The sequence below is a fragment of the Macadamia integrifolia genome, chromosome 9 (assembly GCF_013358625.1).
Source record: "Macadamia integrifolia cultivar HAES 741 chromosome 9, SCU_Mint_v3, whole genome shotgun sequence".
In the NCBI taxonomy this organism is placed as follows: Eukaryota; Viridiplantae; Streptophyta; class Magnoliopsida; order Proteales; family Proteaceae; genus Macadamia; species Macadamia integrifolia.
The window spans coordinates 16047187-16059941 of record NC_056565.1 but is presented as its reverse complement, the minus strand read 5'-3'; the positions used below and the strand labels follow the sequence as shown (position 1 = coordinate 16059941).

The window sequence follows — 12755 nt, the reverse complement described above, 5'->3', positions numbered from 1 at the left end:
TTTTTTTTTTTTTCCTGATTCTGCTTCTTCTTTCCTTCCGCTGCTTCTTCTTTCTTCTCTTCTCGCCTTACTGCATCTTCTTCTTCTTCTTCTTTTTTTCCTGTTTTTCAGTCTCTGTCGATGGGGTATTTTTCAGGCAGAATTGAAATAGGGAGGAAGGAAAGAGCGATGGTGGTATGTTAGGGAAGAATGGAGCTTGATGGTTATGGGAGGTGGAATGGAGTTGTGTTTGAGTTGGGTGACAGGGATGATAGGATCCTTCGGCTCTGATACCAAATTGATGGAGTAGCCTTAGGGAGTAAAGGAAAATCGCATAAAAGGGGGAAGGGATCACACACCACGCACAAATTCACTAATCTAAAAATTAAATTCACAGTAAAAAAATTAAATATTGAATTATGTAAGTATATAAATGGAAAATAAAAGACTACTCCTACTTAAGATTCTAATACTGCAATAAACTCCTACTTAGACTCCAAACATAAACCTACTTCTCTACCTCCTACATACCCTACTCAAAGACAAATAAAAGACATAATGTAAAACTAACTACTACCAGCCCTTGTTGGACCAAAAACCTAGGCTGGACCGGTTTTTCTTAGCCCTTGGCTTCCACAGTCGATCCTGCTGGTCCAAACAGGTAAGTGCAACTGTATCTACATCACTTCGAGTTAGAAGATGTAACTTAGGCAGGTGGTCGAGGCCTGAGGGTCAATCCTATTCCAATTCCTGAGGGGGTCTGTCCTATCCCAGTTACTAAACAGAAAACATGTAATCTACCTAGCTTGGAAGTCTTTCTGAGTCTAATTGCTTGATGTGTGAGTAATGTGCTTCATATTATATGATAGGGAAATCTTCTTGTACCACCCATAAAAATATTATAAAACTTCTTCTAACCCTACGAATTGAAAATAATATCCACTGCACCCCTAATGTGTAACACCATTAACTTCAAACGCGAAAAGACTTTTTTGACCCTTCTACTAAGCTCTAAAGGAACACTTTTTACAAAGGATTGATCTTCTATTCTATATTAAATCAAGTACGAATCTCACCCATAACCTGCAAAGCCAGACCCTTATCTCTCCACCTTCTTCTTGGAGCTTAAATCCAACATACTCCAGCAGCTCAATACCTCCTGCCACTGCACCAACAGCCTCCCAAACATACTCCATATTCTTCTTCTTCTTCCTCTCCCTCTTCCTCCTCTACCTCAGATTCTTCATCATCATATGCAGGTGCTCCACCTTCACCCTCCGATTCACCATCCGAACCAGTCCCAGGCCTCAGATCCTTCCTCAGCGGCTTCCCTCTCTCCTCTCCATCTCCTTCCTCATCATCACTCGCTTCCCTCCTCCGCATCGCCGAGGTCAGCATCGCCTCCTCTAGATCGCTCTCATAATCAACTTCTTCCTCACCTTCGACCACCATCTACTCTTCAATTAACCTAAACCAGAAATCTCAAATCCAATAGAACAGAGCAACACCCCAAAAAAATATGAACTTTATACAAAAACTCACCGACGCAGCAGATAGATGTGTAAAGTCATAATCATCCAAAAAAAAATATGTGTAGTCACATCCTCTTCGGACCTGAAAGATTTATTGCAAACTGGGAACTCGGAAACCTTGAGAGAATACCCATTCTGATAATGTTTTCCCGATATGACTAAAGACTTGAAAGGATAAAAACCATTCACTGCTCTTTGATCTGAATCGGGAACATTTTTCCAAATGGCTTCATTCTTCAGCCTCAACATGAAAATCCGAACTACAAAAAAGTGAATTCTCTTCAAATTCCAAAGGCCACAAAGATAAACAGATCCGTTAAATTGAGATAGGTAGTAGTGGATTAGATCGGGGGAAAATGGACAGAGAATGTAGGTTATATAGTAGTAGTGGGAGAGGAAAATCAGGGGCCATAGATCTCTAAGAAAAGAAAACCAGAGAAGAAAAGTAAGACCAGGAAGGTCCTCCAATTCAAGAGGGATTCTATTCTTTATCTTTTTAGAACCGGAAGCTTTGAAAGAACCACCATGGCCACACTCTCCAACTGGTCATTTCCCTGAGGAAACCCCAACCAAATTGGTTCAATTTGGGGCTTTTACATGGAAGGGTAAAACAGGTAATCAGAGCAGGAGCAGAGATGAGATGGAGGTTTAGGTTGAGAAAAAGCGACACACTTTACCAATTTGGGGGTTTTAAAGTGAAGGGTATAAGGGTAAGTTTACCCATACCCGAGGGTAGTTTGGCCATTAAGATAATTGTTAACTGCTGACATCATCACTTAATGATTTCCTTCTAGCGGAATGGATTTATTAGAAATTTTCTTATGAAAGTGAGGGATGTACGAGATCTTTTTTCAAATTTTGGGTGTTACAGGAAGTAATGAATAATTTAGGGGTGGTACAAGAAAAACTCCCTATATGATATGCAAGGTCCACCCCCATATTGTATGTTCCCTAATTACTTTTGAAGTTTAGAAGTTTCCGTTGTTCAAAAGGTCTTTATTTTTTTGCATACATGGATTTTGATAAGGAATAGTGGATAGAAAATATTTGTTTTCTGATTTAAGAACTCCCATTACTATGAAGCTGAGATGTTGAGACCGAGTGGGAAGTAGAATTATAATGCTCTTCATTACACTCTTGCTCTCTTAGTGACTGTCGTACAGATCCTTGGATTTATGGAAAGAGAAATTTTAAGTATATTGAGATGCCTTTTGGATGGTATTCCATTAGTGATTGTATTGGCTGGTACTTTTGGGAGATGGCCATGTGGTTGGATCTTAGGTGCCTAGGTGAAGGACTGAAGGTCTCTAAAGGTTGCCCTGATCTGTTATCTTGTTTCCCTTAGGAAATTACTCTTCATTTGGGATCAGCATGATGAGGATCCAAAGTCTAGAGAAGGAAATAAGAAGGATAAGAGCTGAATTAACTAGCTGAGCATAGTCATTGCAGGTCAGATTTGGATTTGTGTTCATCTTGTTGTAATTAAAGTGGTGAATTAAGCTGTAACCTCTCTATAATTATTAAAATATTTGAAAACATGGGCAAGAGGGTAATTTGGACAAAAGGAAAACTTACCCTCATTATTGACTCATTTGTCCCACTAAAGGGTACTCTGTAAAATACTTACAGAATAATATGAATCTCAAAGTATCAATTGCAGATTAGACAAAGACCTAATCTCACCTCTCATCGGCCAGCTTTTTTGCTTCCTTCTTTATTTTCGGCGTTTGCAGCAGTTGGAGTGATGGAAACTTCCATTCTTCCTTATTTACTTGGTCTGGTAATTTATGCACTTAATAGCCATATATGGGATTATATTTCTATGAGAAGGGGATCTTGCCTTACAACCCTCTGTTTCTGCAAAGCCATTAAGTGGTGACCGCAGTTGGGGGGGATGGACGGATGAACCCTAGGTTCAGATCACACACCCCTTTTAAAGGGTCTTAAGGAAAATCCTAAAACGGAACTTAGGTCAAGAATAGGGTCAGATTCAATCTTATCCGATGAAGGTCAGATTTGGGCTAATATGTTCATACACTTTTAGAATAAGCAAACCCCAGAATACAGCAACATTCTAATGGTCAGATTGAGGACAGGAATCAAAACAGTAAAAGTTTGAAACCTGTAATCCAAAATCAGGTGATTTCTTATAACAAGGGATAGGGGACTGAATAATAAAGCCTCCAAGCATAAACCCCTTTATGAACAGAATATAACAACTATAACAGATTGAAGATTAACCCTCTAATCTTAAATTAAATAAAATTCCAGCAATCACCAATAACGGTAGGAGGTGTTAAAGTAATAATTCTGGTCTATAGGGATGTTATTTGTACCCCTATTGGACCCATTCTATGTCATTAGTTATGTTGGACCTTACTCACAATAGGGGGAGTGTCCCTATTGTGAGAGGGGATCAGTTACTAGTTAACTCTTACTTGGGGCCCATGTGTATCAGATTGTGAATTTCTTTTTTCTAATGACTAGACATAATCTTCTTTTTATTTTTATATTTTTTTGTGTGAGGGGATGAATATTTGATGTCATTAATAATTGGGTCCCATGGGGCTGCATCATGCAATAGAACAAGGCTACATTGGCCGGAAAGGACAAGGTTCAGAAGGCATGCTCAAGGAAGGAGACAGCCTGCCTAACTAAATTTTGGATTGGGTTTACTGATTAGCTTCATGTTTAAAGTGAGACTGGACTCTTTAAGAAGCACTTTTAAAATTATGACCACCCTCTGTATAGGGCATAAAATGAATCAGAAGGGCCCGAGGTTCATTTGTCCATTTAAAACAGCAGACCCTAAATCTATTTAAAAATTCAAATCTGTTTGGGCCAAGCAGCTCATATCTTTGTCAGATTTAGGTTCCAGATCAATTTCTGGTTTGATGAAGGGTCAATTCGTCTGGTAATATATGGATGAACTAATATCAAGCTCAGATATCTACATCTGACCTATATTGTAAATCCATTATGAGAATGAGTTTTGGATCCTCCTTCTTGTATCTTTGTCGCATTTGGATCTTGATTCTTAACTGATGCAGATCACAGCCCGTGAAAGAAGAATTTTTCGGATTTTGGTTTGGTTCAGTTTTTTTTTAATCAAATTGAGCCTGCAGTTCAATAACTTAGGCTCAAATTTAAGTCCCCAATGGGGTTATATGGGTCATGGTCTTAGTAATTTTAATCTTTATGTTTTCTATTGTAATGGGTCCATTATAAACACAAATAGGTGGGGCTTGAAGCCTACGCAAAAAATGGGGATTAGTCTCTAATTTTCAGATTAGGAACTTCTTGTTCTAAGTTTGCTTATGTTAAAAGAAAACATTTCTCTCTACAATATGGAGGTTCCTATTCTTTGCCACTGGTTGCTATTTTAGTTTGTTTCTATTCTCTAGAAGTAGGCTACATCCATATATGCAAGTGTAAAGCTTCAAGCCATTCTAACGATTTTGATAATGAAAGAATATTTACTTTGTACCTTTGTTTACTGTGAGATGCAGTTGTGTGGTGGGATGCCTTATGTTGCTGGTTAGTGAGAGACTGACATAGGCCATAGTTGAGAGGCCTTGGTCATATCCCCTTCTGCTACATTTGTTTTTATTTTAATTTTAATGCAGCTTTGGGCCTATTGAAGTTGTCCAATATCTGCCATTGGAGCTGTGATCATTGTTCTGCTGTGCTATTGTGGAAGGAACTACTGTTGGCAATAAAGAGTGCTTCTGGAGTCATCCCTATTGCAGTCTACACCCTGCAGTTACAAGCTGCTGATTGTTTTCTTGCAGAATTCATTGTCTTCTCATGTCTCTTGATTGGACCATCATATCCTTGTGATCTTTTGAAGTGTTGACCTGCATTCCTAGGCCTTCCTTCAACCTGAATTGAAGCTTCATCCATTGTTCTTTTCGGCTGTGACTCAGTCTGTGACACTAAGCTTTTGTGTAGAAACTACTTTCTATTTTCTGGTCTAGCCCATGTCTTCCAATCCAGCCGGCCATCAATTGGCTGAGATATTTGAGGACTTAAATTCGTTAACTTGGTCCTATAAATGATCCAAGTTTGAAGGTAATCTATTGTACAGTTCGTGAGAAGTTGATGGTTGCCAAGCCAAATCTGAGTTCTCAAGTTTCTATTTTGTTTCTTCTATCATAACCACGCCATTTTCATCAAGTTTGGGAGTATTGTTCCTCAACCCTAGCCTTCCATTCAACCAGAATCTGGAATTGATCTAAGCATTGGGTTTTGGCATTCGTTCACCGATTATTTGCTGGAAATTCTCGCCTATGGTTCTGTGGTGGGTTGAATTAAACTTCATTTCTGTTAAGAGAAGTTTACCCCTATCATTAACTCTGGTAGGGTAATAGAATCTCAACTCAGATCCCTATGGACTGATGTATGGATCCAATCCTGTCCGTACCCCTTACCTCTATACCTTGAATTAACTGAAATAACCCCTACATAGTTTTTTCCCCCCATCCACCTTAAGGTTGACCACAAGGTTGCTAATAAGATCCTAGTATTGAAATCTTGATGCTGATTCCATTCTTCTGTTCTTCCTGCTTTGTAGCCGTCCTAATTTGCTGATTTTTGTCAAACCATAATACTCCATTGATTGCCTGGAAGGTGAAAGAAATACTCAACAATGTCAAGTAGGGATAACCTGATGTTCCATCAAGTAGGGATAGCCATACTAGTATTGAAATCTCAACATGCTTGAAAGGAAGGACCTGATGTAGGCAAAGGGTTATTAAACCCAATTAACTTGCCAAAGAACCCATCAAATAAATCCATCCAAACAAAATAAATAATAGGGCAAGAGATCGCTATATGGCGTGTGGCCTCTGCACCAGCGCGGGGGCCAATTAGAGCGTGCACAGGAGCATCAACATGGAAGGCATTTTTTATTTCACGAGGGACGTGGTGATGGGGGCCTTAAGAAAGAAGGGAAGAACTAGAATAGAAGGGGAAAGAAGGGATCACACAATCAGGCATTGCACAAATCCAATCAGGGAGGGAGAATTCGCATAAAGGAGGGGAATTACACACAACCCTAAGGCTCTCAAATATTAACTCAATTCATCATTCTTCAAATCTGAGAAATTAGATTACATTAGCTCCTCTATATAAAGAGGGCAGACTAGCATTCATAACCTAACTAGGACTTAGACTCCAAGTAGGACTAGACATTACCTAATAGAGGTTGGACTCCAAATAGGACTAGACTAGAACTCCAACATGGTGTAGGTAACTAACTAGTCATTCACTAATTGGGAAACCGAAACTGACTAAAAATTGAAATAACAAAGGAAATATATTCAAAATAGGACTCTAACTAAGCTAATGAATTAAATCTCATTTTTCTACTTTCTACCCATATTTTAGGCCCATTAAAGTGGCTCATTACAATGAAAACCCATGGGACCCAAGGCCCAGCACATACATAACCCAACCCAAGGTTTTTTTACAATAAAATAAGCTCATTAAGTAACTTATCTACATCAGTTCCCCCGATGTTGAGAAAAACTCGTCTACGAGTTTTGTAGAACGGGAGAATCAACACCAGTCGATCAATATCCATCTTTGCCTGTGTGAAATCACCATCAAAACCATGATCGAATGCTATGAAATCCACGACGCGAAGTTCATAGGTGAAGTAGTAACTCGGAAAAATAAAATCGATCGGTTCACTGAGGAGATCAACCGATTTAAATTTTTCCTCAAGTTGATCGTCAACTTCCAACGGTGCCATCTCATCTTCTACCTCTGGTGATTCATCTTCTGGTTTGTCTACCTGTTGTTCAACGACTAAGATCACATAGATGAAGGTAGAGTGTATTTGGGTTTTGATGTCCGTGCAATGTCGTTGGATCTCATCGAGCTTCACTTGCATCAATTGCATTTGTTGATGGATATCCAATAAAAGATCTAGATCCATCGGTCAGGTTTTCTTGTTGGAATCGAAGGGAGGGAAAAAAATGAGGGTTTAGGGAATGGGAAAGGGAGTAGGGAGAGAAAGGGAGTTGTGTGGGAGGTGGAAGGGCTACTGTGAGAGGTGAAGGGAGTTATGTTTCAGTAAAGCAAGGAATCTTTCGGCTTTGATACCAAATTGATGGGGGCCCTTAGGGAAGAAGGGAAGAATTAGAATAGAAGGGGAAAGAAGGGATCACACAATCAGACATTGAACAAATCCAACCAGGGAGGGAGAAATCGCATAAAGGGGGGGGGGGAGAATTACACACAGCCCTAAGCCTCTCAAACATTAACTCAATTCATCATTCTTCAAATTTGAGAAATTATATTACATTAGCTCCTCTATATAAAGAGGGCAGACTAGCAGTCATAACCTAATTAGGAGTTAGACTCCAAGTAGGACTATACCTAATAGGGGTTGGACTCCAAATAGAAGTGGATTAGAACTCCAACATGGAGTAGGTAACTAACTAGTCATTCACTAATAGAGAAACCTAAACTGATTAAAAATTGAAATAACAAAAGAAATAGACTCAAAACAGGACTCTAACTAAGCTAATGAATTAAATCTCGTTTTCCTACTTTCTACCCATATTTTAAGCCCATTAAAGTGGCCCATTACAAAGAAAACCCATGGGATCAAAGGCCTAACACATACATAACCTAACTTAAGGCTTATTTGCAATAAAATAAGTCCATTAACTGACTTATCTACATGACTACATCACGTGGCAGTAATTTCATGTGTTGCCGAGTCTGGGTGCAGGAGCCACATGACCAAATAGCATTCTTTTTCCCTAAATAATATTATATTCCAAAATAAACTGAAGATGAACTGTTTTGTCAGTTGACTGGATCATGATTAAAATTTTTTAGAAAATTCAGTAGAGTCCAAATTAAGTTAGATTTCTAGGGTCTGGAAATTGCATTGCCAAATGATTGGATGGATGTTCTTGTGGAAGGAGACTTACTATTGGACAAAGGTGGCTGCAAGACCAGGAGGGGCTTAGCTCCGTGTTTTTTACTAGGAAAGCTAGAGCCTTAAGCTCTGAAGGAAAGTTGTCTTTTTCTTGGGGAATGAGATCTGATAATTCTATTGCACATGTGCTGGCTGGGGAATGGGGTGTCAGTAGAGAGTGTCTGTATTTGGGCCCTTGGGCACGTTTGCATACAATTCTAAAAAAAAGGGCCTACCAGTGCAAGAGGCTACCACCACTGCCATGGTCTGGGGAGAGTCATGATGCATGCAGCTTTACTCCCGTTTTGAGGAAAGGTTGTTTCCTAACTCGAACCCGCGACCACCAGGTCACAATGGAGCAACCTTACCGTTGCGCTTAGTTCTGCTCTCTACCTTTGCATACAATTCTAATTCTGCTAATTTTAGCTAATTCTGCTTATTTTATCTATTTCTCAGAATTGCAATTCTGGGTCCAATTTTGAGAATTGGAGAATCTCGTTTATATGCAATAGCATGCGGTTGCAAGTGACGGGCAGGAGGTGGGTAGAGAAACGAGAGAGCAATCAGTGGGGTGAGATTCCATGCATTTTTGGGGTTATGTTTATTTGTCATTTGGAAAGACTCCCACCAAAGAACCATTTAACATGTGCTATCTAAAGTTAAGTCCAGGATTTTGGTAGAATTCTAATTCTGCTGGTTCCAGGTTGCCCTTCTTTAGAGAACCCAGAAATGAGAATTGAACTGTGGTCAATTCTCAATTCTGGCCTAATTCTGAAAATTGGCTTCTAGAATTGGAGCCAAACATGTATATCCAGGCTGCCAAATTCTAATTTGGCCCAGAATTGAAAATTAGAATTGTATCCAAATGTGGCCCTTATGTGTAGTCGAATTAAGAATTAGAATTGTATCCTAACATGGCCACTATGATGTAATTCCCTTCTTGAGGGTGGGCCTTTGGTCTCTTTGTTGCTGTTGTACCCTATATCTTGTACTCTTAACTATTAGTTTTTCAATGACCTTTTGAAAACAGCAGAAGGCAAAGGCAAACCCAGAAGATCAGCACAAAACATGTAACAACTCTGTTAACCATACTGATAAGAATTCACTTTAAGATTACTTGAGTTTTGGCCAGTAAAAATAATTTCAGAAGTTTTTAGATTCATAAGAGACAGGATTAAAGTAGGATGGATGAAGTGGAGAAGGGCGTCTGGAGTGTTATGTGGTCAACGGATTCCTCTAAAGCTTAAGGGAAAATTCTACAGGACAGTCATAAGATCAGGTATGATGTATGGTGTAGAATGTTGGATAGTCAAGAATCGTAATAGAGATAAGTTGAGTGTGGCAGAGATAAGGATGTTGAGATGTATGTGCGGCAAAACTCTGAGAGAGTGAGTGAGGAACTAGGTTAGAGCTGATTTGGGAGTTGCCCCAATTCAGGATAAGCTCAGAGAATGTCGATTACGATGATTTGGATATGTCCAAAGGAGGCCGTTGGATACCCCAGTACGGAGGAGTGACCAGATTCAAATGGATGGAGCTAAAAGGACTAGGGGCATGCTGAAAATGACCATTGATGAGTTGGTAAGGAGAAACATTCAAAAGATAGGTCTTCACCTTAGTATGGCATTGCAAAGATCCCCAGAGTTTGTTTGTTTGTTTTTTTTTGTTTTTTTTGTTTTTTTTTGTTTTTTTTTTAACTCGGATTCATGTAGCTGACCCCATTTAGCTGGGATAAGGCTGAGCTGTGTTGTTGTTGTAATAGATAGGGTATCCAGTTCCCAAAATTTCAATGTGTTCTAGACCCATTTTACCACCTAGGTTGAAATTTCGGTTTGTTAAATATTAAATGGCTGTATCTGGAAATCATCAATTTCCCAATCAATCATAGTTGTCAAGGTGTCTAGGCAACCCAAAGAGTTGGTGAGAGCCTGGATTTAAGGCGACATCTTGACAACCATGCAATAATTCTACATCTATAAACGGATATATGAAAAATCAGAGGCCGAAATCCCCTTATTCTAGATTTGTGGAAACCATTGCTAAGAGAATACCCTAGGACCTGAAACTACCAAACAAACAAGAGCATCAGTAATAGAAGTAGAACACCAAACACCAGCTGAGCCGGAGGACTTATACCAAGAGAGAAAGCACCAAAGATCCAAGACACCTAATTGCTAATATTTATGATAAAAGAAAACACCCTAATAAATAGAGAAAGGGGTGGGGGAGAGCGCTTATATTTGGAGCCTTATCCAGTTGTAAAAGTGACTGGCCTTTAGGTTCTCTTTGTTTTGTCCTCTCTACATTTTGAGATTTCTTGTACATGGGTTATATATTGTGTGCACATGTATAGCAACTTTCAGTAGTACAGATTTCTGTTGTCAAATGCCTAGTGAAATAATGTTAATGTTATAAGAAAAACATTGTATTTTGAATTTCTGATAGTACTACTACTTCCCGAATTGGTCCTTTTCTGGAGGCAGACATGGAGCCACCTAGGATGCTCCTGCGGTCAATGCATGCGCATTTTAGGGTTCAGTCTCTCTCAGGAGTCGGGATGATCTCAAATCCTGTTGCATATCAAGATCAAACTAAAATTGAAGTTGAATTTTGAGCTTTTGGCCTGTGTGTTTAAAAGGGGATTCCTTGTGGTTAGCATTGATGGGTCAATTGTTTGTAGTTGATTTTATATTTCAGTAAAATAGGACCGAGGGAGCAAGACTTTGCCCATGCATTGTTATCGTGCTGATGTCACTTTGCTTTGCTTTTGATCTGCAGATTGTTGCCTACGACAGGTCAAGTGCTCCAAAGGATTGTCGGGTTTCTGCATGGCTACAAAAGCACGACAGTGATCCATCTGTACAGCCTGAGATGTTTCTGCTGACAGAGTTCACTTATGATCTCGAGAAGAGCAATGCGCAAACTATTGATGTTGATTCAACTAGTTCAGGATCCATCAACATGATCAGGTTCGACTACATATCCAACCATGGAAGCCCATCCCACACATGCATCTATCGGTTGAGGGTACATGGTTATGAACCTGAATCTGTTGCAGTGTTGGCAACTCAATCCTGAGAGTACACCCAAGCCAATCACCCCATTTTGTAATCTTATGTTTCCCTTTTTGTAGTTCTGATCTATCTTGCGTCCTGCTCTTTGCAACATGGAATTCCTTTTCTTCTACACAGAACCATTCATTGACAATGTAAATCTCATCTGTAGGTTCATCAGTTTTCCCTGTCTCAGGATTATACCTAGTCAATCTTAGTCTAATTGAAGCAGCTGGAAAATTTTCTATTTTGTCTTTTCAAATCCAGAGACAACAATGAAGTCGGTCAAATTTGTGTGTTGACCTAGTAGATTTAAATCTTTAATGTTGGCATTACAAAGATTCTTCCAAGATTACAGATCCCAGAGAAAGGAAATTCCAAGCCTGGTGTGGGAGCTTCAATCTGTTTTTTCTTCAGATATGTGTTATTATAATCCAATGGTTTCTATCTATTTTATGACATAACTATTATTAATAGATGTCTCCAGCTCGAGTCTCTCTGCATTGATCTGTTACACGGATTAGGTGTGGGCCGTGTGGCTGCTTGTAACTAAGGTTTACCCTTAGATTCAACCTCATTAGGTATCAAAAAAATTCTTATTTTAATTAATGTTCTTATAATGGGTCACATCTTGGGTTACAATTTTCGGATTTCATAGATCAATGGAGTAGATGAGAGTAGAGAGAAAACAAACAAAGTATAAATGCATAATTGTTTGCTCACCCCCCCAAAAAAAAATGCAGAATAAATTTTGTGTGCCACCGCCAAAATTAAAGTTTATAGTGTCTTCAAGAATCATCATCCATCTTGGGTTTCAATTTTAGGATTTCATAGATCAATGAAGTAGTTGTGAGTGGAGAGGAAGCAAACAAAGTATAAATGCGTGATTGTTTTCTTACCCTAAAAAGAAAATGCAGAATAATTTTTGTCCCACCGCCAATGAAGTAGTTGTGAGTGTCTTCAAGCATCGTCATCCATTCCTTCCACACACGGATAATTCAAAGTCTTGCAGAACTTTTGGGCAGGCCGGGACCGTCCATTAGGCTGACCATTAATTAAAAGTCACATCGTTTGCTTTTTTCTTTTATACATCTCTTTTCTATTTGTTGTTCAAAGATAAGAAAGAGACGACCCTTTCATTAATTAATTAATTTATTTTAGATGAATAAGAAAGAGATATTTTAAAGTTGTGGAAGTGAATTATCAAGAAACATAAAGTTGTAAGAGTGATGCTTAAGATTGAAAAAATATGACATT

General features: G+C 39.0%; 1 protein-coding gene across 2 annotated transcripts in view; it reads left to right on the top strand.

Moving 5' to 3' along the window:
* The window catches only part of LOC122089229 (SUN domain-containing protein 1-like), a 16880-nt gene extending 5043 nt beyond the window's left edge, over positions 1-11837 (top strand). For both annotated transcript variants that reach the window (XM_042658789.1, XM_042658788.1), the window contains one exon: positions 11224-11837. In XM_042658789.1, the coding sequence (XP_042514723.1) occupies positions 11224-11523 (300 nt within the window). In that variant the 3' untranslated portion in view covers positions 11524-11837. The remainder of the gene's footprint in view (positions 1-11223) is intronic.
* The last annotated feature ends 918 nt before the right edge of the window (positions 11838-12755 follow it).